This window comes from Pelodiscus sinensis, chromosome 19 (assembly GCF_052426305.1).
Source record: "Pelodiscus sinensis isolate ZL-2025 chromosome 19, ASM5242630v1, whole genome shotgun sequence".
NCBI lineage: Eukaryota > Metazoa > Chordata > Testudines > Trionychidae > Pelodiscus > Pelodiscus sinensis.
In genome coordinates, this window is record NC_143070.1 from 10427575 (window position 1) to 10451067 (window position 23493).

General features: G+C 56.7%; 1 protein-coding gene across 1 annotated transcript in view; it reads right to left on the minus strand.

The window, feature by feature from the left end:
• Window positions 1-8656: 8656 nt before the first annotated feature.
• LOC142825354 (zinc finger protein RFP-like) overlaps window positions 8657-23493 on the minus strand; it is a 46934-nt gene continuing 32097 nt past the window's right edge. Inside the window, exons 4-7 of the mRNA XM_089770487.1 lie at window positions 18940-18962; window positions 14696-14811; window positions 12035-12082; window positions 8657-10567 (exon numbers count right to left, since the gene is read on the minus strand). Of these exons, the coding sequence (XP_089626613.1) occupies window positions 9978-10567; window positions 12035-12082; window positions 14696-14811; window positions 18940-18962 (777 nt within the window). The 3' untranslated portion in view covers window positions 8657-9977. The remainder of the gene's footprint in view (window positions 10568-12034; window positions 12083-14695; window positions 14812-18939; window positions 18963-23493) is intronic.

Consider the following 23493-nt stretch of genomic DNA (forward strand, 5'->3'; position numbering starts at 1 on the left):
AAAACCAGCAATAGAACACCACTTGTCATCACCTACAGCCCCCAACTTAAACCTGTCCAACACATTATCTATAAACTACAGCCTATCCTGGAACAGGATACTAAACTCCGAGAGGCTCTGGGAGACAGACCCATAGTCTCCTATAGACAACCACCTAACGTCAAGATGATTCTTACCAACAACCACAGGAAATACCACACTAATACCAACCCTGGTACCTTCCCTTGCAATAAAACCCGTTGCCAGCTTTGTCCACATAGTCACTCTGCTGATACCATTATTGGACCTAACCAAGCGAGTTATAAGATCAAGAACACATATTCCTGCGCATCCAGAAATATAATTTGTGCTATCATGTGCCGAAAGTGTCCGTCTGCTATGTACATTGGACAAACGTCTCAGACACTTTGCCAAAGGATCAATGCCCACAAAACAGATATTAGACAGGATCACAAAGAAAAAATAGTTTCTTGCCATTTCAACCAGAAAGGACACTGTCTCAACGACTTGATCACCTGCATCCTGCTTCAAAGGCCTTTTAAGACTGCACTTGAAAGAGAATCCTCTGAACTGTCATTCATGCTCAAATTCAACACTGTACACTTAAGTTTAAATAAAGACTCTAATTACCGTACCCATTACAAAGATAGCTTCCCCAATTATCACCTCTAATATCATTAGCTCACAGACATTTACCTCCCCCCATCCCCTTTCTGTTCTGAAATTTGATTAGTGTAACCCCCAAGGAGATTACTTGGATTCCCGGGGCCTTGTCTGCTGGCAGCTCAGGGAGAGGCTCTGAGTTTGCCTTGGCTCCCCCTCCCTACCAGGGACAGAGTCTGCCCGGCAACCCATGGGGAGTGAGATGCCCCTCCCAGGGGGAAGGAGAGACCATTGTTGAGGGGAGTCTGGAGCCAGCCAGGGAAAGGGGAGGACTGGCTGTGTGGGAGCTAGTGAGCCCCAGGCCTGCATGCAGGGTTCCCCCTGAGAACTAGCCTCTAGGGACGGGAAGGCAGGATCCCTCAGCTGGGTTTATGTCTCCACTGGTGATTCCCAGTTGTGGAGTTTGCTGGGAGGCTTCCCCAGCCAGGCTGAGTTGGCTCCAGCTCCCTGGGTGAGAGGAGGCACCGCATGGTCAGCTCAGCTCTAGCAGCAAGTTCAGGGCTGCTGCCTGCTGTGTGGGTCTGAATGCTGGGCTGGGAGGCTGTAGTTTCAATTTTGGTGCAGTTGTGGGGTCTGCATCTTGAGCCCTGCACCTCTTCGCGGTGAGGGGGAATCCTGGGACCGAAGCAGCCTGGTTCCTGCTTGAAGAGGACCCCTGTGAGAAGAGAGCAGCCCTTTGCAGAGACTGAGTCATCTCTCAACCTGAGGCTCATCCATGGAGTGTGTGAGTGCACCAATTTTTAGTTAGTCAGGCAGGGAATTTGTTTGGGGATTTTATTACCTGCAGCATATTAAACTGTGGAGGGATTTACCGCCTTCTCCCATGTGTGAGTCCTTTGGGCTGTACTGGACCTAGTCGGCTCCACTGCTAAATCACTGCAGAGAAGGATTGTGTGGTCAACAGTCATCAAGGCCCCAACAAAGTACATGTACCAAAAGGACACTGACCTTACAGTTGCTGGGCACCGGTGACCCTAAAAATAGTGTTTTACCCTGTTCTAATTGTCTCCTGTTTAATATAATTATGTTTATTATAGTGTATGTGTTTGTGTTATTTTCTGGGAGTCTCCAACTATCTGGCAAATATGTGGGGATTATCCTGGGCTAGAATTTTCCTCCCAAGCTGCCCTGGTGACCCTGGTAGGAAGGAGTGAGGGGGGTGGAGACACCGCCAAGTACATCAATCAGAAAGAATAAAATTGAGTGGGTGGCGGGATCCAGAAGAACCCAGACCTATCCATCCGAACCTGAAAGGAGATTGGCTTTAAAAGAAGGTAACCAGGTGGAGAGGGGGCGCTACATGTCCTTTTCATATGTGTTCGTTTTTTTAATTGTATCCTTTGGTATATATGGTTGTAACAATTTTCTTCCACTATTTGATCTGAGGAAGTGGGTCTGGCCCACGAAAGCTCCTCACCTAATAAACCATCTTGTTAGTCTTTAAAGTGCTACATAGTCCTGTATTTTGTTTCAAATAAACCTTCAGTTCGACTTCCAATTGAGAGTCACGTCTGGCTGTGGATGGGGGTGCAGGCCGGTGACCCCCCCCCACAGCCCGTGACAGAAACAAAGAGCCAGGATGGGAGAGATGGGGCCTCCTGTCTCCTCCCCCCACCCTGAGTTAACAGGGCTTCCCCCTCCCCTTTGAGCTTGTGCGGAGGCAAGTGACAGGGCCTGGCTGCAGGGTTTGTGCTGGTGCTTGAGGATTAAACCTGAGCTGCCTGCTCAGTGGCGGCCCCCACAGACCCTTCCATAGCCCGGCTGGCAGAGCGAGGGCTGTAGCGGGCGCTCAGCTAGTGACCCTCGGGGGCTGGCTGGACTCTGGCTCCAAGGGGAGCGTCTCTTCCCTCCCCTGGCTGGGCAGAGCGAGAGAAGGGAGGAAGGGCTTGGGGGCTCCCAGCCCGAACCCAGCTGCAGCCAATACACCGGGACCTGTGGGTGCCTGGACATGTCCCTTCCCTCACCCTTGGTCCCAATCCTGCTGTAGCTGGGATCTTCCATGGGCCGGTCACCCCTTCCTAGCCCGAATCCCCAGGCCCAGACCTGCCCGGGCAGACCCCCCTACCTGGTGTGAACCCAGCCATGGTCGGTCTTCTCACACCTGTTGTGTCTCCCCTGCTCTGGCCCAACCCAGTCCAGGACCGGCCCTGCTGTGGCTGGGGAGGGAGGCCTGTCCTGGGGCCCATGAGCAGGGGAGCCCCAGACACTGACCCAGCCCTTGTGGTTGCCGACTCTGCCTGGGAGCGGGGCCCAAAGGGGACACCGGCCGTTGTGCCCGGGGCCGTGCACCCGTCAGACAGTGGCCGGCTGGGCCTGCTGGTCCCCAAACACGGGAAAGGCTCCCCTGCCAGTGCTGGGCCTGGGTGGCCCATTGCCCCTGTTCCGGTCCCCTCCCCCACAGGAGCCCAAATCCCCCCTCTCCTCCATTGCTCCCCTCAGAGGCAGGTTTGTAGCCGGGTTGCTCCCGAGGGAGGTGCAGGAGCGAGGACCAAGCCGAGGGGCTGCCGGGGCCTTTTCCATTCTGTGGCAGAGGCTGGTACTTCCTGTGTCCCAAACAAGCTTCACCGCACAGGCCCTGCCTGGTTTGCTGGCCCAGCGCTGCCGTCCCTGGTCTGTCCCTGGGGCTGGGGCACAGCTCATGTCCCTGGCTGGAGCCCCGAGCAGGGAGGCCGGGCTGATGCCGCTCTGTGTGGGGTGTGACCCTGCTGCACAGCGCCAGGGTGACATTCAGAGACACCCGCAGCCCCACAGCTCCCAGTGCAAAGGGGGCACAAACCTACAGACACGACACTTGCAAACCAGCCCGTGTGCAGACACCTCGCACGGCCGCTCGGGTCTGGAAGGGGAGGGGGTGGGAGCCAAAGTGACCAGACCCAGCCTGTCTGACCCCTCCCCCGGTTCCAGTGCCACTGGCCTCCCCGTGTCCCCTCTGCGAGCAGCCTGGGATTTACCCAGCCCGGCGGCTCCACCCTGCAGCATGAGGCCCCTTCCCCCGGGGCAGGCAAAGCCCCCTCACTCCAGTCCATGCTGCAGGGGGTGGGTGGTTTGGGGCCATCTCACCTCCAGCGCCCGTGTGACACTGCTCTGTCCCCGTGAGCAGGGCTGCCGAGAGGGGCTTTACCGGGGGGGCTGGGCTGCGTTTCCCACCCACTCTCCAGGGTCTCCCTCCTCTCTGGCTCCGCAGAAACAGCTGCGGCCCCTCCCTCCGCAGGCCCCGCCCAGAGGCAGAAACCAGACCTGCAGCCTTTTGCCAGGGGAGCAGCTGCAGAGAGGAATGTAAAATCCTGGGGCAGAAGGGGGAACATTTACCTGGGCGAGCCATGGGAGTGGCTGAGCTGGACCTGAGAGACTGAACTCAGCTCTTGGGTGGAGGACACTCCCCCCGAATCCTTTGGCTAACCGGGGTCCCCGTTCCCATGGCCCTGTGCTGGGATGGAGCAGTCAGAAGGACGAGGCAAGGGGCTGCTTTACTCCATCCCACCTGTCCTCTGCCTCTCCCTCCCGCCCACAGCCCCTAGCGGAGTGACTCACTCGCCCCTTCCCACCGGCCAACGGAAAAGCCGTGCCGGCTCCGCACTGCCCAGGCTGTTCCTGAATTGGCACGTCGGGCGCAGAAGGCAGAGGCCTGCTGAGGACATGAGAACATCCTTCCCACCCCCCCGGACAAGCGTGTCCAGTTTTTTAGCGGGGTCTACCTGGCAACCCTAGCACTCAGGCCCCAGAGTCCAAACCCAGAGGCAGCCACGCAACATGCCTCTGAGGAGTTTTAAACTCCCGGGATGTGACGTCACATCACGCCGGGGCCCCGCCCACCTGCAACGCTGCGCATGGCAGCAGCAGGCGGCGAGGGGGAGCCGCTCACGTTAGGGACGGTCTGGGGCTGAGGGGGATGCTCTGGGGGCAGGGTGGGAGAATGCGCAGGGGGGCCGGCAGGGGGGACCGGGCCCACTCCAGGCAGAGCCAGGGGAGAGACCCAGCTCCACATATTGGTGGAGCAGGGCCCCCGGCTCTGAATAGTTACTTGCCGGCACTTCCGGGTTCAGGGGCGCAGGGCCCCCTTAGGTGCACGGGCCGAAATCAACCGAATCGGCCTAAGGCCGGCCCTGGTGCCAGGACAATGGGTATGTGGAATGTGACTGTTTCTCATCAGATGCAAAGGGATTGGTGTGATGGCAGGGACAGATCTACCCCAGAATGAATACAGGGGGGTGAGCAAATGTCCCAGCTCGGAAAAGGGCAACAAAAATGATTTGGGATTTGAAACGGGTCCCATAAGAAGAGAGATGAAAAAGACTGGGGGTATGTCTACACTAGAAAGTTAGTTCGAACTAACGTCCGTTAGTTCGAACTAACTTTCCTAGGCGCTACACTAGCGCTCCGTTAGTTCGAACTTAATTCGAACTAACGGAGCGCTTAGTTCGAACTAGGTAAACCTCATTTTACGAGGACTAACGCCTAGTTCGAACTAGCTAGTTCGAACTAAGGGCTGTGTAGCCCTTTAGTTCGAACTAGTGGGAGGCTAAGGCTTCCCAGGTTTCCCTGGTGGCCACTCTGGCCAACACCAGGGAAACTCTATTGCCCCCCTCCCGGCCCCGGAGCCCTTAAAGGGCCACGGGCTGGCTACTCACTTTGTGCCAGTTGCAAGGCTGCAAGCACCCGTGCCTGCACAGCCTGCACCTGCCACAGGATGAGCCAGCCATCCGAGGGCTCCCAGCCCTCCACTGCTCCCCACGACCAGCCTGGCGGTTCCCGGGAGCCTGCCCGGGGGCGCAAAAGGCGGGCGCCCGCCTGGTCAAGTGCGGAGATCGTGGACCTCATCGAGGTTTGGGGGGAAGCCTCAAATGTCCACGATCTCCGCACTAGCCACCGGAACGCGGCCGTCTACGGACGCATGGCTGCCAGCCTGGCCGCCAGGGGCCACCAGCGCAGCCGGGAGCAGGTGCGCTGCAAGATTAAAGACTTGCGGCAGTCCTACTCCCGGGCCTGCCTGCCAGGGGCTGACCCGGAGGCCTGCCCCCACTTCCATGCCCTGGACCGCATCCTGGGGCCTCATGCCGTCCCTGCCCCCCGGGACGTGATTGACCCCAGGGCAGAGGGACCGCTCCTGGAGACGGAGGAGGAGGAGGAGGGCTCTGAGAGCCAGGAGCCTGCCGCCAGCCTTCCCAGGACCCGGGACCCCCGAGGCACCCCACAGAGCCGCTCGCCTGCATCGTCAGAGGCCGGGGAGGCGTCCACCTGTGAGTACCCTCGTGTTCCCCTTATGTGTACGGGGGGCTGGAGCGAGAGGGAGCCCCGGGACCGTGCGCCTGGGCCTTGCCCACCACGGAGCAGCAGCTGGGGATCCTGCAGGGGCCCTGGCCTTGCAGAGGGGAGCTGGGTTTCACACACCTGGGCCCCTGGGGTAATTGACCGCTGGTCTTCTTGCACCACAGCTGCAGCACCGGGGCCTGCAGGGCGCACCACACCGCCTGCAGCAGCCGCCCGCGCCCGGGCAAGCAGGACAGCCAGGAACCAGGAGGACTACCAGAGGCGGCATCTCCGGTTCCTGGACCGACAGCTCCGTCTCCAGGACCACTGGGTCCAGGAGGACCTCAGGCTGCACCAGAGGAGTCTGGAGGCCCTGGAGGAGCAGGGCCGTGCCCTGCGAGGCCACCTCCAGAGCCTGCTGGACCGCTTTCCATTTCCTCCTCCCCCCCCTGCTCCCCCTCTTGCTCCCCCTCTTTCTCCCCCTCTTGCTCCCCCTGCTCCTCCTGCTTCCGCTCCTGCTTCCTCCACACCCCCTGTCCTCTCTGCCCCCCCCTCCACAACCATTCCCCACCGACGCCCCCGGACCCGCAGTGTGGCGAGACGGGAGAGGCAGCCGGACTCCCACCCCTGAGCTTTCCTTTCCCTTCCTCCCATCCCTCCCCTCCCCTTCCAGCTACCTCGTCCCAGGTTTCCCCCTCCCTTCTCCCACCTTCATTCCTCCCTCCCCCACCCCAGTTCTGTGAAATAAACAGACGTTTTTGTTGGAAAAACAGGTGTCTTTATTGTACAGTAGATAGGGAGGGGAAAGGGGAAGGGGGGGGGTAGGGTGGAAGAAGGCCCCGGTGGGGCATGCAGGGAGAGGTCAGTCCTCCTCCTCCTCCACCTGGAAGCTCTCCCGCAGGGCTTCCCGGATCCGGATGGCCCCCCGCTGGGCTTCCCGGACCGCGGCGGTGCGGGGCTGACCGTAGTGTCCAGCCATGCGGTCAGCCTCAGCCATCCAGGCTGGCAGGAAAGCCTCCCCCTTCCGCTCACACAAATTGTGGAGCACACAACATGCCGCCACCACGGGAGGGATGTTGTGCTCGGCCAGGTCCAGACGGGTGAGGAGGCATCGAAAGCGGGCTTTCAGTCGCCCGAAGGCCCCCTCCACCACGATGCGGGCCCTGCTCAGCCTGTTATTGAAGGCCTGGCGGGAGGGATTGAGGTGCCCCGTGTAGGGCTTCATGAGCCACGGCTGCAGTGGGTAGGCGGCATCCCCCACCAGGCAGACGGGCATGTCCACGTCCCCGACCCTGATGTGGCGGTCGGGGAAGAAGGTCCCGTCCTGCAGCCGCTGGCACACGGAGGAGTTCCGGTACACCCGTGCGTCGTGTGCTTTGCCGGACCAGCCCACATTTATGTCCGTGAACTGTCCCCGGTGGTCACACACGGCCTGCAGGATGACGGAGAAGTACCCCTTGCGGTTCACGTACCGGGACGCCTGGTGTTCCGGGGCACGGATGGGGATGTGCGTCCCGTCGATGGCCCCCCCGCAGTTGGGGAAGCCGAGGGCGCCGAATCCCCGGATGACGGCATCCGGGTCGGCGAGGCGGACCACCCTGCGGAGCAGCACCCGGTTGATGGCCTTGACCACCTGCGGAGAGAGACACAGCAAAGCGTCAATCAGTGGGGCGCCCGGGTGGCTGGGAGCGTGTGTGCCCTGGCAGTGCCCCGCGCCCCACTCCCGGAAGCAACCCCCCTGGCGGCGTGTAGTACGGCCGGGACAGCCCGACCCCTCCGGTGTGGGGCGCTTTCGCCTCCTCCCGCCCCCCCCTTTGTCCCTGGGGCGGCCCATCCCCTCCTCGCAGCCCCCCTCCCCCCCGGCTCGGTGGCCGACGAGCGCCGTACCTGCATGAGCACTGCTCCGACAGTGGATCTCCCCACGCCGAACTGGTTCCCGACGGATCGGTAGCTGTCCGGCGTGGAGAGCTTCCAGAGGGCGATGGCCACCCGCTTCTGGAGGGGGATGGCGGGCCTCATGCGAGTGTCCCTTCTTTGCAGGGCAGGGGCGAGCCACTCGCAGAGCTCCAGGAAGGTGTCCCTCCTCATCCTAAAGTTCTGGGTCCACTGTCGGTCGTCCCAGCGCTCCAGGACGATGCGGTCCCACCAGTCGCTGCTGGTGTCCAGACGCCAGAGGCGGCGGGGCACGCCGGTGCCGGGGCGCCGCCGCGGCTCCTCCACGGCCCCCAGGGCGGCCAGGCGGAGAGGCAGGGGGCTGACGTTCCCCAGGTGGTGCCAGGCAGCCTCGAGCCATTGCTGGCAGGCTTGCAGCAGCAAGGCCAGAAAGTGCACCAGAAGGTGCAGGGCGAGCCGTGGCTCCATGTTGCCACCTGCGGCGGTCCCCCCCGAAGGGAAGCACCGACACAGACGGGCACAGAGACCGATGCTTTGCTGTCCCTCGGCGAGGTTGGCAAGCAAGCAGGAAAAGCTGAGAACCGGCTGTCCAGGGGGGGTCCCTTTAAGCACGAGCCTCAGATAGCCTCAGACAGCAGCCACACAAAGCAACTGCTGACCTGATGCCTTGCCAGAACCGGTTTCAGCTGCCCTTAAATGCCCCCCTGCGTCCAATCAGTGTGGACGCGCTAGTTCGAACTAGCAAAACGCTAGTTCGAACTAGTTTTTAGTTCTAGATTTAGTTCTAGATTTAGTTCTAGTTTTAGTTCTAAGTTAGTTCGAACTAGCGCTGTAGTGTAGACGTACCCTGGGAGTTTTCAGAATAGAAAAGAGGAGACAAAGGAGGGGTAGGATAGAGGTCTGTAAAATCATGCCTAGTGCAGAAAAAGTGAATAAGGAAAAGTTATTTATTTATTCCCATAACCGAAGAACAAGGAGTCACCAAATTAAATTAATAGGTAGCAGGTTAAGACAAACAAAGGAAGTTTTTCTTGACACAGCGCACAGTCACCCTGTGTCTACACGGCCACTTTATTCCCAAATAACTTAGTCCACGTCTACACTGCAGGTATTTTGAAAGTGTCAAAATACTGTTACGCTGGAGGACTTCTTACTCTGACTGCTGTAACCCTCGTTGTACGAGGAATAAGGGAAGGTGGAGGAAGAGAGCTCTGTTTCAAAATAGGTGCCGTGGAGATGCTCCCAATTTTGAAATAAGATATGAAACTGATGTAGCTCATTTTGTGTAGCTTATTTTGAGATAAGTCCTGCTGTGGAGACGCATCCTAACAGGGTTCAACAAAGATCTGGATAAATTCATGGGGGTTAGATCCTTCAGTACTTATTAGCCAGGATGGTGAACCTAGACTCTGCCAGGGGCTGGGAATGGGCGACAGGGGAGGGGTCACTGGACGTTCCCTGTTCTGTTCCCTCCCTCTGGGGCACCTGGCACCAGCCACTGTGGGCCGACAGGACACGGGGCTGGATGGGCCTCTGGTCTGACCCAGTCTGGCTGCTCTGATGTTCCCTGGTGAGCGCCTCCCATAGACTAGCTCAGGCAGCTCCCTGCCAGGACTGCTGGCTTGTCCCAGACACTCCCATCCCCCGTCACTCAGGCTGGGGGCTCACAGCGTCGTGCCAGGGATTTTCTGGGCAGCTACAATTCCAGGCAGCGCCGTTCAGCGTTGCAATAGGCCAGCCCCCGCCTGGAGCTCGCTCCTTGTCTCCAGCTCTGCAGGGGAGAGCAACGTTCCCAGCAGGCAGCAGCTTCAGGAGCTGGGGCCGGCTGCTTTCCTGAGCCCACCTGGCCCCCAGAGCCCCAAGGTGGGGGAGGCGGGAGGGGACTAGTGAGGGGCAGAGCCATTGGGTTGGTCGATTTGTGTGACCTGATCTGAACTCTGCCTGTCCCCAGCCCGGCTGTTAGTTCTGTCCCTGTCCAGCCCCCAGCTCTGCCCTTCAGGGCCTGTCTGCTCCCTAGGGCTGCAGTAGGTTTCTTCTACCTCCCTTAAGTGGAGCTGCAGGGAGGGAGGGGAAGGAGCTTCCAGGGGTCATAGAGGTGAGGAGCCAGGGTCTGGGTACAGAGGAGTCCTCCAGGGTCACACAGACTGGGGTGTGTGAGGCCAGAGGGGCTGCTGTCAGGAAGACAGTCGGAGCTCGGTGTTTGTGCCCCACCCCACCCAGATCCAGGGTCGGATGCTCTGCCCAGGGAGGGAGCCCGGCTGGAAAGTGAAGATCGGGGCCTTGGCAGCAGCATCGATAAATGTCACCAGCCCCCAGTCACAGTCCAGACAAACCCGGATCCTGCGGGGGGGGCTCAGGGGCAGGGGGGTTGCAGGGTCAGTGAGAGCCCGGAACTGACCCCCCCACCACCCCACAGCCCAGATCCCCTCTTTGGGGCTCAGGCTGATCCCTCCCTTTCTGCTCACAGACTGTCTGGCCACCCCCAGAGACCAGAACCCTTCCTTGGGGGGTGGAATGATCTCTCCCTTCCTCTTCACAGACTCTCTGGCCACCCCCAAAGCCCAGTATTGCCCATCCCCCACCTCCACCTCCCAGTAATGTCTCCCCGAGGTGAAGCCCTCACGGCCGAGTACACAGGACACACTGTCAAATCTCTCCCGGATGTCGGGCCGTGGCTGCCGTGTGTTTCCCAGTCTCACACGTTTCCCATCCTCCGACAGGACGAGCCGGGGATGCGCCGTGTCTGGATCCAGAGTCACGTTGGCTGGGGGAGAATCAGAGCGTGAGGGGCAGAGCTCGGCCCCGGGGGGGTCGATGGCATCAGGGACAGAATCTGCCCAGCTGGGCAGTGACTCAGGGACTCTCCTGCCTCCAGGGGCGCCCGGCTCTGAGTGGGGAGCAGCCCTGAGGTCTCGGCCCAGCCCAAGGGGCAGCTCACTCCCCGGCAGGGAGGGGCCGTGGCAGAGAGAAGGGGTCAGACGGGCCCTGACACTGGGAATCTGCCCCACTCTCCTTGGGCCGGGGACAAGCGTCTCTGGGCCGGGGACCCCAGATGGAAACTGCCTGGTCAGGGCTGGCTGAATCCAGGCCCTGCCCTTGGCTGGGCCCCTCCCCATTGAAATGTCCCTGGGTCCCAGCTGCCTCTGGGCAGGATTTGCGACTCCCCCGTGACACGTCTCCCCCGCACGGCACGTCTGGGCTCGGCTCCTTTCCCGCCACACTGGGGCTCTGGGCCGAGCTCCGACCTGCCCCCCACCAGGTTGCTCAGCCTCCGGCCCAGTGCCCAGACCCCGCAGAGCCAGCAGGGAGGGGCAGGGACCGGCCCCAGCTGGGCTGGGCGGGAAGAGGCTGAACAAGGCGAGTCCTGCCCTGGGGGTGCCCAGGCGCCGTGCGGAGGGAACGGGGGTGTCTCTGTCCCAGCCATGGCAGGAGGCTGACTCAGGGGTGACAGAAGGAAGAGGGGTCCCAGGGAGCTGAGGGGGGTCCCAGCGGGGACTGGGCGGATGGAGAGAGAAGCTGAGCTCACGCGGGGGGAGAGGAAAAGGGGAACAGGACCAGAGCTCTGCTCTCAGCAGCTCCCCAGCTGGCTGCCATGGGCCCAGGACTGCCCCTGTCTGTGCCCCGGGCCCTGGTGCTCTGGGGTCTGATCCATCCCTTCCCCCGGCAGAGCAGGGACCCTCCCATGGACTCTTGGGTCCTCTGCCGGGGGCAGGAGAAAGAGCAACGTTCCCCCCCCCCCCGTGCCCCAGAGTCCATGCTGGGCACAGCCCCTCAGTCACTGGGAGAAGGGAAACTCCCCACTTGGACCCCCCCACCTCTCCCGCGCCAAGGCCGAGAAGAGTTTTGGATGTAGGAGGTCTCCAAGCTGGGGGGTCCAGGCTGGGGGGGGCTGAGGGTTTTAGATACCGGGGGGGGGGTACAAGCTGAGGCAGGGAGTTCAGGTGCTGGAGGGGCTGAGGGCTCTGGGGGAGCCCTGGAGATAAAGGGCTCTGGGCTGGGGGGTTGGACTCTGGGCTGGGGCTCTGGGGTGGCTCAGGAGGAGGCGTTTGGGGGCAGGAGGAGGCCCCTGTGCCGGTGAAAGCTGGGGGAGGGGCAGTTTGTGGCTCTGTTCCCATGGCTGGGGCCTGGCCAGCAGTGCTAAACAGCCTGCCCGGTGCCTGTCCTTTGGCACCGCACTGCGCCTAACAGCAGGCCTGGCTCTGAGGGGGGCACGAGGCCTGAGGCAGCTCACCTGGTCTATACAGGCTGAGGGGTCCCTCCAGTGCATCCGGCAGAGTGTCTGGGGGAGGAGAGGGGAGATTCAGGTTTGCACGGGGAGCCCAGAGCCGGGTTGTCACGTCACAGACACACTCAGGCCTTGTTCACTTCTCGCCTTTTGTCGGTGCCTAGGCCCAGGCCCTGCAGAGACTTTGGCATCAAAGCCGCTTTCGGCACTTTGGTCCCTTGATTAGGGTTACCAGGTAGTCTAAAAATAATACTGGACACACTTGATGGGGGTGGGGGGAAGGGACCATCCAGGAGGGGAGCAGGGCTGGCTGGGAGGAGAGGGGGGGGAAGCAGAGTTGGTGGGAGGGGGGCTTCGGGTGCAGCGGGGCTGGCTGGGAAAGATCGGGGGGGAGCAGCCAGCGGGAAGCAGAGCTGGCGGAGGGGGCTCAGGGGCAGCGGGGTTGGCCGGGGGAGATTGGGGGATGGGCACATGGAAGAAAGCAGAGCTGGAGGGGACGGGAAGGGAAGGGTCGGGGACAGCGGGGCTGGCCGGGGGAGATCAGGGTGGGGGGGGGCAGCCTTGATTGAAAACTACTGCTCCTCCCACCCAGCTGGCTGCTTCAGCTGCAGTTTGAAGAGAACTGGCTCAGCCGCAGCAGCATGTAGCCAGAGGGCAGCTCCTGGACTCACCCCAGCCCGGGGCTCACCCCTTAGCACGGCACTAGGGGGCAGAGGTAACTGTCCCGCCGCCCCTCCTTCGCCATACCTCTGGAGTGGGGAGGGGATGGGGGAGAAAGGGCCGGGCAGAGCCACAACTCCGGCAGCTGCTTCCAGGAGCCGCTTGCCGGGTTTCCCCCTCCTCCTTCAGCAGCCACCATTCGGCCCTTCGGCCAACGGGGAAATTCCCGGTATCTCGCCGGGCCACTCTGTCCCGGCCCTGGGACACCCGCCCTGCAGCCCTCTGGCTGGGAGAGACGCAGGGGCCAAAACGAAGGGATTTTGCTGAATTTGGGCCATAAGGTTGTGACCATCCATGAGTCTCCTTCTCTCCCTCGGCTTGGCTAGTAGGGGAAGTGCTGAGAACTGGGACCAGGGTCGTTGCTCTCTACACGATTGGAGACTGAACCTGGGTATTTATGCTGGACAATATACGGCCCAGGGGCCAGATCTGGCCCACCAAGCCCCCAAATCCGGCCTGGGGACCCCAATCCCGGGACTCTCAGGCACACGCAGCTGCCGTGGTTTAAAGCTCAGTCCCTGCGGCTCTGGGCTCTGCAGTGGGGGGGGGGGGCTTCATGTGATCTCCCCACCCCCAGCCCAACCCTCAGCTCCAATTGGCTGGAAACAACCGGCCAATAGGAACTGAGAGATTGGCCTGGGGGTGGGGGTAGCACAAGCCTTAGAGCCACATGGAGGGAGCAGTCTGCAGTTTAAAGTGATCTGGGGCTGCAGCAGGCAGGGAGCTCAGCCTGCCTTGGGGGTGCTGCAGAGCTGCCTTTGGCACCCCAGCCTCTCCTGCACCCCCACTCTGTACCCTCTGTCCCAGGTGATAACTCCCTCCCAGACCCTGTAGCCCCTCCTGCACCCCTCCCCCAGGCCAGAATCCTCTCCTACATCCACACCTCCTCCCATTCCCCTGCCCCAGGTCACCACCCACACCCTCTGCAGTCTGCACCCCCCTTTTCCCCTTCTCCCAGGTCACAGCTCCCTCCCCGAACCTGTACCCCCCTCCTACACTTCTCCCCCAGGCCAGAATCCTCACCGGCATCCAGACCCCCTCCCTGATCCTACACCCCAATCTGCAACCCAGGTCACCACCCCAAACTCCCTCTCAGACCCCACACCAACTCCTGCAGCCCAGTCCCTTACCCTGTGTGGCCTTCTGTATGCAACACCACCCTAAACCCTGCACCCCCACCATAGCAAAGTGTGGGCCTTGGCCACTTTCCAAAATCTTGTAGTGGCCCCCACCAAGAATTATTGCCCCCCAGCATTGATGCTGATTGGCTGCACTTGGGCCTGGTGAGCCGTGTGCTTGCCATAAGGGAAAAGTTTTCTACAGTGACCTTGCTCTTAAAGTGCTGTGTTCCTGAGTTGCTCTGCAGGACCCAGATGTGTTGCTCACATAAGGTGTTTGCACAGACACCCAGAGTGACCTGCCCAGGCCAGGGAGCGACGTCCAGAACCCCCCTGTGGAGAAGTGATTCGTGCACATCAGAAAAGAGAGTAACTTGAACATTGCTTGGGCAGCAAAAACCCTCCAGCAATTGAAAGTTCCTGTGTGAGCCGTGTACAAGTCACACAAGGTACTGACTGTCCCCAACACAAAGGAGATTGGAACAGAACTCATCCGGGTATAATCTGGATGGTTCTAACAGGTCAGATACTGTCAGGGGTCATCCTGCTATCACAGGAGAAATGCACCATGACTCGCCTATGCCCCAGGAGAAGGGAACTGGGCGTGTTTCTCTCTCTCTGGCGTTTCTCACTCTCACACTCACTGAAATTGCAAAGGCTGCTTCTGAACAAACAAGGGTTTGAATTAATCAGCCTGAGTGTCTTGGAACCCAAGCCAGTGTCATGCACCCTGCAATTATATGGGAGCATCATCTAATTATGAACCAATTGACCTGCGCCATTCTCCTTCCAGGGTCCCACTTTCCACTCCTCCATCCCCCCAAGGTACCTTTGAACTCCCTCAGCGTCTCCGACAGCGCAATAACTTTCCGGGAGAAACCATGGACTCGCTTCTCCAGTTCAGGAGCCATCTCCTCTGGCTGCTGGGCCTGTCCCTTCTCACACCTGGGGAGAAGCAACATCCCATGGTGACAATGCAGTGGTTCCCAGCCTTTTCAAGCATATGGACCTCTTTTCAATCCATGAAAATTTCACGGACCCCCTCCCCTCCCTGGGGGAGAAACAAAGAAAAGGAAAAGAAAAAGAACATAAGAACGGCCGTACTGGATCAGACCAAAGGTCCTTCTAGCCCAGTAGTTTGTCTGCCGACAGTGGCCAGCACCAGGCGCCCCAGAGAGAGAGTGGACCGAAGACAATGATCAAGTGATTAGTCTCCTGCCATCCTTCTCCAGCCTCTGACAAACAGAGGCCAGGGACACCATTTCTATCCCCTGGCTAATAGCCTTTTATGGGCCTAACCTCCATGAAATTATCTAGCTTCTCTTTAAACTCTGTTGTAGTCCTAGCCTTCACAGCCTCCTCTGGCAAGGAGTTCCACAGTTTGGCTACATGCTGTGTGAAGAAGAACTTTCTTTTATTAGTTTTAATAAAAGAATTTGTCTAGAGCCCTTTTTAAATATTGGTGTCACATTGGCTACCTTCCAGTCATTAGGTACGGAAGCCGATTTAAAGGATAGGTTACAAACCACAGATAATAGTTCAGCAATTTCCCATTTGAGTTCTTTTAGAACCCTTGGGTGAATTCCATCCGGTCCCGGAGATTTGTTGACATTAAGTTTTTCTATTTGTTTCAAAACCTCCTCTAATGACACTTCAATATGGAACCGTTCCTCAGATTCATCACCCATAAAGGACGGTGCAGATTTGGGAATCTCCTTAGCGTCCTCAGCTGTGAAGATTGATGCAAAGAAATCATTTAGCTTCTCCGCAATGGCTTTATCGTCCTTGATTGCTTCTTTTATAGCTCGATCATCTAGGGGACCCACAGGTTTTTTAGCAAGCTTCCTGCTTCTAATGTACTTTAAAAACATCTTGTTATTTCTTTTTGAATTTTTGGCTAGCTGTTCCTCTAAATCTTTTTTTCCTTTTCTTATTACATTTTTACACTTGGTTTGACAGTGTTTATGTTCCTTTCTATTTATCGCACTAGGATTGGACTTCCACTTCTTAAAAGATGCCTTTTTGTCCCTCACTGCTTCTTTTACATGGTGGTTAAGCCACGGTGACTCTTTTTTAGGTCTCTTGCTATGTTTTCTAATTTGGGGTATACATTTAAGTTGGGCCTCTATTATGGTGTCTTTAAAAAGTTTCCATGCAGCTTGCAGGGATTTGCCTCTAGTCACTGTGCCTTTTAATTTCTGTTTAACTAACCTCCTCAATGTTGTGTAATTCCCCTTTTTGCAATTAAATGCCAGAGTTCTGGACTGCTGAGGTGTTCTTCCCACCACAGGAATGTTAAATGTTATTATATTATGGTCACTATTCCCAAGCGGTCCTGTAATGGTTATCTCCTGGACCTGATCCTGCGCTCTACTAAGGACTAAATCGAGAATTGCCTCTCCCCTTGTGGGTTCCTGTACCAGGTGCTCCAAGAAGCAGTCATTTAAGCCATTGAGAAATTTTCTCTGCTTCTCTTCCTGAGGTGACATGTATCCAGTCAATATGGGGATAATTAAAATCCCCCATTATTACAGAGTTCTCTATTTTGGTAGCCTCTCTAATCTCCCTCAGCATTTCAATGTCCACCGCCATGGGCTCAAACCTTACTTTTGGACTTTCCACAGATCCCCTGCAGTACCTTCACGGACCATCAAGAGTCTAGGGTTGCCAGACACTTTCACAAAAAACACCTCCCCCTCACATGGCAGGAAAAAATTTGGTTAAGAAAAAAAAGCGCACAAAAAAAGTCACTGCACCTTTAAATCCCCAGGCTCCCTGCTCTCCACATCCCCACCTGACACGGTGGGAAATGTCCCAAGCAGCCTTCCAACTGAGAGAAATAGAAAATACCAGACATATTACCGGACAGAGGCTGCAACTGGACTGTCTGGGCCAATACCCGACACCTGACAACCCTACAGGGGTCTGTGGCCCACAGGTTGGGACCCGCTGTGATCCTGCCTTGAGTGACTCAGTTCTTAAGTTCTGGTTAGTGGGTATTTGAGTCTCCACAGCCAACTCCCTCCTGGGCCTCCAGGCGCTGAGGGACGGGAGGTTCCCAGGGGAAGGGCTGTAGGAATCTGCCCACAAAGAACTAGACCAGTGGTCACCAAGCAGTAGATCTTGGAGCCTCTGACAGGTGATCCTGACTGGTCTGGCCAAGAGGCTGTCAAGCGCTGGCATTTTAGCTGCCCCTCCCCCCCTGCCTTGCGTCTCCTTATCTTTGCCTTGGAGCTGCCTTCCCCACCCCTAGAAGCCTCCTGCTTTCTGGGCAGGGCAGGGCAGGGAGAAGAGTGCTGATGTCAAGATACCTGCTCTCTCATCCTGTATCCTATCTCCACAGAGCAGAGAGGGGGCACAACAGTACTTGGGATGGAGTTTGCTGGCTGCTGTGGGGAGTGGTGCAGGGCCAGGACATGGAGCCTGCCCTAGCCTCACTGCACCACCCCCCAGCAGCCTCCTGAGGTGAGTAGTGCCCAGTTGGAGCCCACATCCTGAAACCCTACCCCAGTCATGAACCCCTCTTGCATCCCAGACTCCCGCCCCAAGCACCCCTGCATCCAAACACCTTCCCAGAGCTTGCACCTAGACCCCCCGCCTACAGCCCAACCGTCTGCCCCAAGCTCAGCTCAGAGCCCCTCTCACACTCCAAATCCCTTAATCCAAGACCAGAGCCTGCCCCCCAACCCTCTGCCCCAGCCTGGTGAAAGGGAGGGAGGATGGGGGAGGGAGGGAGAATGGAGTGAGCAAGGGTGGGGTCTTGGAGAAGGGGTATAAAGGAGATGGGGCAAATTTATTTGGGTTTGAGGTAGATCTTGGATTGCACTTAAATTAAAAAAGTAATCTCGTGCTTCAAAAGATTGATGACCACTGAACTAGATTGACAGACCAGCTCCCCCCTCCCCAGCTCATCCCACCCATGTGGATAAATCCCTGTAATATTATCATTCTCATATAACTTTGTATTAAGATCTTATCCTTTTAGACATATCTTTAAGGGTTCTTATAGAATCTCTGTAACATTTCTCATATAACTTTGTATTAAGAGAAACTTTCCTTTTTATATATATAGATCTTGTAGGCCTTCTTATAGAATCCCTGGTATTAAGAAACTTTGTATAAGGTAAAGAAAAAATGTCTTTTGAACTCTCCCCTTTCCTTGATTGCCCTGTTGAAATGAATGAGGTGTGAGTGGAGAATGAAAGGGGAGCACCTCCAGCAGCAGTTGCAAAGGTGGAGAGGGGCTGGGAGCCAGACCCAAGACAATACCAGTGAAGTGAGCTCATTAAGAAGATTGGACATACAGACTCCTTGGGAGTCCAGAAGCAAGTGCCTGCCCTTGGAAGAACTTTCCTAGAAGCATTATAAAGGTGAGGTGATGACTAACTGGATCCATGAGCGGGATAAATAGGAGGCATCTTGCAGGGGGACCCCGGATTTTCGTCTTGTCAACATAGGAGCATTGATCCGGATAGGCAGAAGCCTGGCTCCACCCCTCCCCCATCTAACTCACCTGGCTAGTGCAGTTAGGGGGAGCAACTATTGGTAACAACAAGATGGAGTGTGGTTGTGTCTGTGTGTGTGAGTGCGTGAGTGTAACATATCATATGCATATGATAAAGTGTTGATTGAACTATGTAAGTTCAGTAAATGTGGTGTGGTGCCTTATCTCCCTGAAAAAGATCCCGAGTACTTCTTTTAAGCACAACACACAAAGGTCTCCAAACAGCCCTTGGGCGGGAAAGACCCTGAATCCCTGCTGCCATGGGCTGAATGGTGCCCAGCGCCCAGCAGGGACAGGCCCATGTCCCACCCCTCAGTCCTGGGGCAGCCAGTCCCCAGGGAGGTGACATGGGTAGAATATACCACAGGCCAGTCTGCACCTTTCCCTGGGTAACTGCAGAGTCGTCTCTAAAAGGGCGAGGGCCTCAGGGTTAAATGGGTCAGAGATTTGAATTCCAAATGTGACCTTCCCGCACGTTCTGCTGTGGAGCCCTGGGGAGAGACAGCGACAACTTCACTGCCCAGTGTTTCCACAGCGCTGTGAGGTGTGAGGGGGTGAGAGTGACCTACCTGCTCAGGGTGCTTCTGACGTCCTGGAGAGAGAGAGAGAGAGAGAGAGAGAGAGAGAGAGAGAGAGAGAGCATGTTCCTGTCCAGTTGCCATTTTAGAAATTGACTATCCCAAAGTATGCCCGCGTCTACATGTGGCAGTAAAACGGGATTCCGAATTAAAACCCTAAATCAAATTAGCTATTAAACCTCATTCCAGGAGGAATAACAGCTAATTAGATTTAGGGCTTTTATTTGGAATCCCATTTAGCTGCGGTGTGTAGACACGGGCATGCTTCGGGCTAGTCAATTTCGAAAATGGCGACCGGCCCGGAACATGCTAATGAAGCGTGGGATATTTAAATCCCGTGCTTCATTTACAATTTCAGTCGCCCTCATTAGCGTCCCTAGATCGAACTAGGGGGCTAGTGTAGACATACCCTAAGTATTTGAGCCTCTTGATCCTGAACAAAGTTCAGCCACTGCACCGATCTTGGGGGTCCCAAGACATGTTGTCAGGGCACAGACCTAATCTGACACCCACTTCAGTGTCTACACTACAGGATTTTTTTAGAAAAAAGTGGCCTTTTTTGAAAAAACTTCACCTGCGTCTAGACTGCAGCCAAGTTCTTTTGAAATTAATTCAAAAGAATGCAGCAGTTTTTCTGACCAGGGAAAACCTCATTTTATGAGGAAGAACACTTTTTTTCAAAAGTGATCTTTTGAAAAAAGGCTTTCTTGATTGCAAACAGAGCTTTTTCGAAAGAAAGCATTTACATTGCCTGAGTGCTGTCTTTCAAAAAAGCGGCTCTCTTTTTCGAAAGAAGTGGTTGCAGTCTAGACACTCTCTTTCGAAAGAGGCTTGTAGTGTAGACGTAGCCCTACAGTTTAACTCTCTCTGGAAGCTCATAGTAGCTGTGAAGTATTAAATACACAAACGCTTTGCTCTGAGTCTAACAAACAGAATTGCTCTTTTACTAACTCGTATGACTCCTGGGGAAATTCTGAGCTACTGCACATGAACGTAATTAATGAGCTGTGCATAGTTTAAAGGTTTTTTGGGCAGAACAAATGCTTTTGCTGAAATGTTGCTGCCGTTCCACTTTTGGAGCACCGGAGTGAGGTGACACAAGAACAGCAGCACTTCCCAGCAGAAAATAACTTCTGCAGTTCCACCTTTTGTCCACCACCAGAGGGTGTGTGGCAATAGACCAGCAGCTCCTGACCAGCAAGGGAAGAGAAAAAGCCTGTAGAGTCTTGTTCACAGCGCCTGTCAGGCCAGGCTAGGAGACAGGGGTGATGGGGGGAGACAGAGTGAGGCTGCTGGAGTTACATGGATGCATAAGGACCAGTGGAGGAGGGAAGACTAGAGCAGGGGTTGAATAGGTGGGCGGCGCAGGGCCGGGGGCGGGGTGCAGTATTACATAGGGACGGAGGAGTGACTGGGGGTACGTCTACACTACAGCGCTAGTTCGAACTAACTTAGTTCGAATTAGTTAATTTGAACTAAACTAATTCGAACTAACGCGTCTAGAACTAAAAACTAGTTCGAATTAGTGTTTTGCTAATTCGAACTAGCAAGTCCACATTGAGTGGACTCTGAACAGGGCTTAAGGATGGCCGGAAGCAGTGCCGGCAGGGCATCAGAGGAGGACTTAGAGCATGGAGATGCTGTCTCAGGCTAGCCGAGGGCTGCGCTTAAAGGGTCCCGACCCCCACCCCGGACACACAGTTCTAAGGGGTGCCCCGCTTGCAAAGAAGTTCTGGCTTGGAATGCCCGGAGTACCCACACTGGGCACATCACAGCCATCACTCGGCCATCAGCCCGGCTGCACTTGCCGCAGGCTGCCATCTGGGGAGAGGGGGCAATTGGGGGGCTGCAGGAGAGCTTCCACCCCCAGAAGCCCACAGAGCCAGCCCAGTCCTCCCCATCGGGGGCTCGTACCCCATTCCTCCCTCACCTCCTTCCACTTACCCTTCCCTAGCCCCCCTTCTTATTGATGTACAAAATAAAGATAACGTTTTTTCCAACATTGACTCTGTCTTTATTGAACAAAACTGGGGGAGACTGGGAAAAGGAGGTGGGAGAGGGGAAGAGAAAGGCTGGGAGAAGGGAAGGCAACTAACATGATCAGGGGTTGGGAACAGGTCCCAGATGAAGAAAGGCTACAGAGACTGGGACTGTTCAGCTTAGAAAAGAGGAGACGGAGGGGGGACAGGATAGAGGTCTCTAAAAGCAGGGGTTGGGTGGAGAGGGTGCATTCAGAAAAGTTCTTCCTGAGTTCCCATAAAGAAGGACTAGAGGACAACAAAGGAAAGGAATGGGTAGCAGGCTTGAAACTAGTAAGAGAAAGTTGTTGTTCTTCCCAAAGCAAATAGTTAACCTGCGGAACTCCTTGCTGCAGGAGGCTGTGAAGGCTGCAACTAGAACAGAGTGTAAAGGGAAGTGAGATCAAGTCATGGAGGTTGGCTCCATGTAGTGGTCTTAGCCAGGGGGTAGGAGTGGTGTCCCTGCCCAAAGTTTGTGGAAGGCTGGAGAGGGATGGCACGAGACAAATGGCTTGGTCACTGTCTTCGGTCCATCCCCTCCAGGGTCCCTAGGGTTGGCCGCTGTCAGCAGACAGGCTACTGGGCTAGATGGACCTTTGGTCTGACCCAGGACGGCCATTGTAAGCTCAGGGCTCAGGGGCGGGGGTCTCAGTGGACCCCCTTGATTTTCATGCACACCTGCTCCTGGGTGGCCAGGCTGGCAGCTCTCCTGCCCTAGCCGGCCACTTTCCTGTGCCTAGTGCGGAGATCGTGGACAAGGCCACGATGTCCGCACTAGCCCAGGAAGGTGCCCGCCTCTTGCGGTCCAGGGCAAGCTCCCAGGAGCCGCCAGCCTGGTCTCGGGAAGAGGGGGTGGGCTGGGGGACATCGGGTGGGTGGCTCTGTGCTGTGCCAGGTGCAGGGTCTGCTGGCTGGGTGCTGGCAGGCTTGCACCTGGCACGGGCACCGTAGCCAGCCCGTGCCCCTTTAAGGGGTCCGGGGCCGGGAGGGGGGCAGACGAGTTTCCCTGGTGTTGGCCAGAGTGGCCACCAGGGAAACCTGGGGAGGGCTAGCCTCCCACTAGTTCGAATTAAGGGGCTACACACCCCTTAATTCGAACTAGCTAGTTCGAACTAGGCTTAATCCTCGTAAAATGAGGTTTACCTAGTTCGAACTAAGCGCTCCACTAGTTCGATTCAAATTCGAACTAGCGTAGCGCTAGTGTAGCGCCTATTAAAGTTAGTTCGAACTAACATCCGTTAGTTCGAACTAACTTTGTAGTGTAGACATACCCTGGGTGAGGGCACAGATAAGCGTAGTCAGAAGGGGAGGGTGTACAGAACCACATGGAGTGGGGGAAATGGGTATCTGAGTAGGGGAACATGTGGACAGAAGGAGCAAGGACACATGGGGCACGTCTACACAGCAGGGCTAAAGCCGAAATAAGCTACACAACTTGAGCTACGACAATTGTGTAGCTTAAATCGAAATAGATTATTTCGGCTTTTGGAACTGTCTGAGCATCAGGAAGTCAAAAATAGAGCACTCTTCCTCCGACTTATCAACGGAGGGTTACAGGAGTTGGAGTAAGCAGTCCTCGAGCTCGACATTATTTCAATGTTGCAATAACTGCTTATAGTGTAGACATGGGCTATGTTACTTTGACGCTGCTGTGTCAACATTGCCATGGGGAGTGCAGGGACACATGGGGCTGGGGCAGATGTACCTGATGAATGGGAGAGGCTGAGGCTTAGCTACGGTCTGGATGGGGGACGCTCCCTAACAGTCCCTCTCTACCTGCAAAAAACCTGTTTCATGCTTTTCCCATCCATACCCAACAACACTCCACATTCACACCCAGGCACCTTTCCAGCAGTTACTTCCCTGTTCCTCAGCTTTGCACTGCTTCTGGGGGTGACGGCGTGTCGGGTACTCCCCAACCCTGCACCCCATCTGCAGTAGGATGAGACTCCACCAGCCAGCAGAATAGAGGGTTTATTGCTTCTCCAGGATACAGCACAGCACAGGTGCAATGTGGATATAGGAGTCAGGGCCAGGAAGCCTCAGACCCCTTGGGGCAACGGGACATGGGCCCCGGAACCCCCAGCACTTGACTCGGTCCCTTCTCTTCATGTTTTCCCAGATAAGATGCCCCTTCTCCAAGCCACACCCTTCATTTGTTCAAACCCCTTCCCTGGTCAGGTGAGAACCGGTTGGGCCATGGTCTGGGTGACACGAGAGACTTCAGGGCGACCCCCGCTGGGCAGTGCTCACAGACACAGGCCAGTAGGGGTCACCTATAGCCCAAGCATAGCAAATGGTGAATGCCCAAGCAGAGTGCCCAGCACAACCACTCTCTCACAGTCTTACCCCTCCCACGACGCAATCCTCTGCTAACCGGACCGCTCCGAGTCTCTCCAGCTCCATCCCTCCCTTGCAACCTTCTTGGACTCTTGTCAAATGTCTCACCCCCTCTCACGCTGCAACCCTCTGCAAGCCAGACCGCTCCACGTCTCCCTGGCTCGGCCCCGCCCAGGTGTGTCCATAT